This window comes from Myotis brandtii, unplaced genomic scaffold (genome assembly GCF_000412655.1).
Source record: "Myotis brandtii unplaced genomic scaffold, ASM41265v1 scaffold4568, whole genome shotgun sequence".
Taxonomy (NCBI): Eukaryota; Metazoa; Chordata; class Mammalia; order Chiroptera; family Vespertilionidae; genus Myotis; species Myotis brandtii.
Window position 1 is genome coordinate 12,803 of NW_005367464.1, and position 3,328 is coordinate 16,130.

Genomic DNA, 3,328 nt, shown 5'->3' on the forward strand with positions numbered 1-3,328 from the left:
TATGAGACTAGTGACTATCCTGCTCCCCCACTGTCTTTCACCCCATGGTTTGAGTATCTCCTGATGATTCTTCACTGAGTTGAATATTATTATGGTGGTTTTACATGAGGATTTTCTGTTTATATCACCCCCTCTACATTCATTAGTTAACATTCTTCTGTAGATATTTTCCTTTCCCTTCTATCTATCTATCTATCTATCTATCTATCTATCTACCTATCTAATTTAGAATTACAATGGGACTCATGGATTTTTTAAATCACACAGTCTGTTCATGCTCTTGCTTATATATTCCTCTCTCTTTTTTCCTCATAAAATAGTTGATTAATCCATCTAGTTCCTTTGGAATCAAACTTTGATAGCAACAGCAGAGGGAGCATGAAGAAGCCATGACACCTGTAGAGCTAAGAGATGGCCCATGAGAAACTCAAGACGTGAGCTGTGCCCTCTGGGAAAAGCATAACTAAAGAGGAGTAGAAGCAGAGAAAGGGAATTCTAAGAAAGGGGTTAGCACATGCAAAGGCTTAGAGTCAGGAGTTGGCTATGTGAATGGCCATTTTGAATTAGAGAATAGAGGTGTGGGGAGAAAGGTGGAGCGTGGACAGCATCTTCAGTGTCGCAATGGGGAGCGGGCTGTTTTCCTGGAGAGAGGACACAGGTGTTAGTGAAGAGAAGTGAAGGTGAACGTGGTGGGCAGTCAGGCTAAATGGCCATCTCAGAAGAGATTAAAGAAAACTGGGTTTATTTAAGGAAAAGAAGTTGGGGTGGGATATCCAAAGGGAAGGGCTGCACAGCCAGGAGCCAAGGGGCTGAAGGTGCACCCAGGAGCTGCAGTTTCATCCTGATGTGCAGTCATGAGTGGGAATCTCTTGTTGTCAGTGGGTTTGGGGGCTGAGCTGGTGGGCTTGGAATGGGGATGGAGTGCAGGTGTGCGATCAGGGGTCTTCAGGACAGTTCCAGTTCCTTACATGGTCTGCTTCCTGGTGTCCAGCAAGCATTTCCTGGTCTTTGTTCTCCTGTGGCCAGAAGCTTACAAATGGCTGTCAAGGTTGTATTGCCTTCTAGTCCTAACAACAGGAAATGCTGGGGGAACATCGATGCTCTGGGGAACTTACCCAGGTAATAACACAGAAGTTCAAGGCAAGGCATTTGGTGGGGAGATTAGAATCCAGTGGGTGCACACAGATACTGGAACTAATTGTTGGTGAAAGAAGATGGGAGGGAGGGTAGGAAAGTTCAAGAGACAATGTGGTTCATTTGGATGTGAGGGATGAAGGAAAGAAGGGATTCCCAATGGCACAGGGATGAGAGAAGGGGGTGGGAGGAGAAAAGCGGGGGCTGGGATGCAGCTATTCCTGATGTCAGAGACTCTGTCCTCCTTGCATCTGTGCTCCCAGGTCCCATGTAAACTCCTGCAAAGTAGGATCCACCTGTCTACTGGCTGCACCCATCTAGAGTAGACAGGTTAGGGCAAGCGTTTCAAGTTTTAATGTGCGTGGGAATCACTTGGAGGTCCTGTCAAAATGCAGTTTCTGGCCCTGTCCCCTTGGCTCAGTGGTTGTGTATTGACCTATGAACCAGGAGGTCATGGTTCAATTCCCGGTTGGGGCACGTGCCTGGGTTGCCCTCACTCTCTCTTCTCCCTCACTCTCTCTTCGCCCCCCTTATCACCAAGGTTATCTCTCTCCCTCTCCCTTCCTCTCTGAAATCAATGAAAATGTATTTTAAACAAAATTTTAAAAATGCAGGTTCTGATTCGGTAGGTTTGGGTTGGCCCGAGTGGTGCTGACACTACAGGTCTTTGCATAGCAAGGGGTTACAGGATTTCTATGCTGATAAGCCAGGCCTGAAGCCCATGGTTGTGAAAGAGGAAATGAAACAGATAATTTCTTTCTCATCCCCAGGGATTATCTTCATGCCAGGGACAACCCAGATGAAGGCCAAGGACATTCTCTACCGACTAAAGGAGTCTAATGCCCAGAGCATCGTGACCACAGATGCCCTTGCCCCGGAGGTGGACTCTGTGGCTTCTGAGTGTCCCGCTCTGAAAACCAAGCTCCTGGTGTCTGACCACAGCCGTGAGGGGTGGCTGGACTTCCGATCTCTGATTCAGTGAGTTTCGGGTCTGATGGAGGTGCTCTCTGAGGAACGGTGGGAGAAGGCCCTCCGCACCCAAGCGCTGTAGACAGACAGCTGGTGGTAGGAAGCTCACCAGGCCTGGCTCCAGAAACCTCTTCCCAGCTGTGTCCCTGACCTGCTGTGTGACCCTGGGCTACTTCCTGCCCCTCTCTTAGCCAAGGTTGCTTCATCTGTAACATCAGGACATTGCACTTCTATGCTTCTCTCCCTAAAGTTTGATCACCCCTGGGATGTGAAAGGAGGTGTAACTTCAGAGGATTACTGTGTTTCAAGATTCTTGTAGGTGGGAATTGAAAAGATTATTCACACATAAATATAAACACATATATATGAATAATTTGAATGAGAAGTTAAATTGGATCTTTAAGGTGAAAGTTGAGACTGCAGGGAAAAAATGAGGCTGTGACTTGGAGAGGGTTTGGGGGGCAAACATCTCCCAGGGTCTGGGTGCCCTTAGAAAGTTAGGGAAATGCCGGGAGGTCAGAAAGACCCTCCACCTCCAATCCTTTAATTCTGTGAGCCTTCAGGGGCTTTTTACACAGTCGACCTGAGAAACTTCCGGCCCTGTAGAAAATTTTTATGCGTTTATTTGAGCCAAACTGACAACATATGCTGGGGAGCAAGATCTGAAATGCTCTGGAGGAAAACCGTTTTGTAGCTTCTTTCATGCATTTGAAATTCAGGAGGTGACGCAAGAAAGATTACAGGAAGGTGGGAGAAAGCAAGGTGGGGATGGGATGACAGGATAGTTAAGATTAAGTGCTCTCTTGAGGGGTAACACCCTCTTCAGGGGATATCACTTTACGTATTTCAAGGACGTGTTAACCTACCTGCACAAGAACAATGGACAGGCTTGCTTAAGGCAAAGATAAACCTTTCACCAGAGAAGTTATGTGTCAGGGGCCTGACTCCCCGCCATGCCCTGTCCGGTCAGGAATTTTTGATCAGATCACCTGTTAGGTTAGTTCCACTGAGCCCCCTGTTCCACCCACAGCTCACACCTTGCTGGGTTTCTTTTCTTTGTCTGTTTTATTTTTCTGAGCTAACATTGGTTTATAACGTATAAGTTGTACTGGCTTTGTTTTCTTGAAGTAACATTTCTATTTTTAAAGTAAAATGTTATTCAACCCCAAAAGGCAAACACAGCAAAGTCACACCTTGTGTTGGACTCTAAGGTCTGAGAGTTGGG

General features: G+C 46.7%; 1 protein-coding gene across 1 annotated transcript in view; it reads left to right on the forward strand.

Moving 5' to 3' along the window:
- The window catches only part of LOC102250855 (acyl-coenzyme A synthetase ACSM1, mitochondrial), a 3,730-nt gene extending 1,455 nt beyond the window's left edge, over nucleotides 1–2,275 (forward strand). The window contains exon 2 of the mRNA XM_005875272.2: nucleotides 1,905–2,275. Within this exon, the coding sequence (XP_005875334.1) occupies nucleotides 1,905–2,116 (212 nt within the window). The 3' untranslated portion in view covers nucleotides 2,117–2,275. The remainder of the gene's footprint in view (nucleotides 1–1,904) is intronic.
- Nucleotides 2,276–3,328: the final 1,053 nt, after the last annotated feature.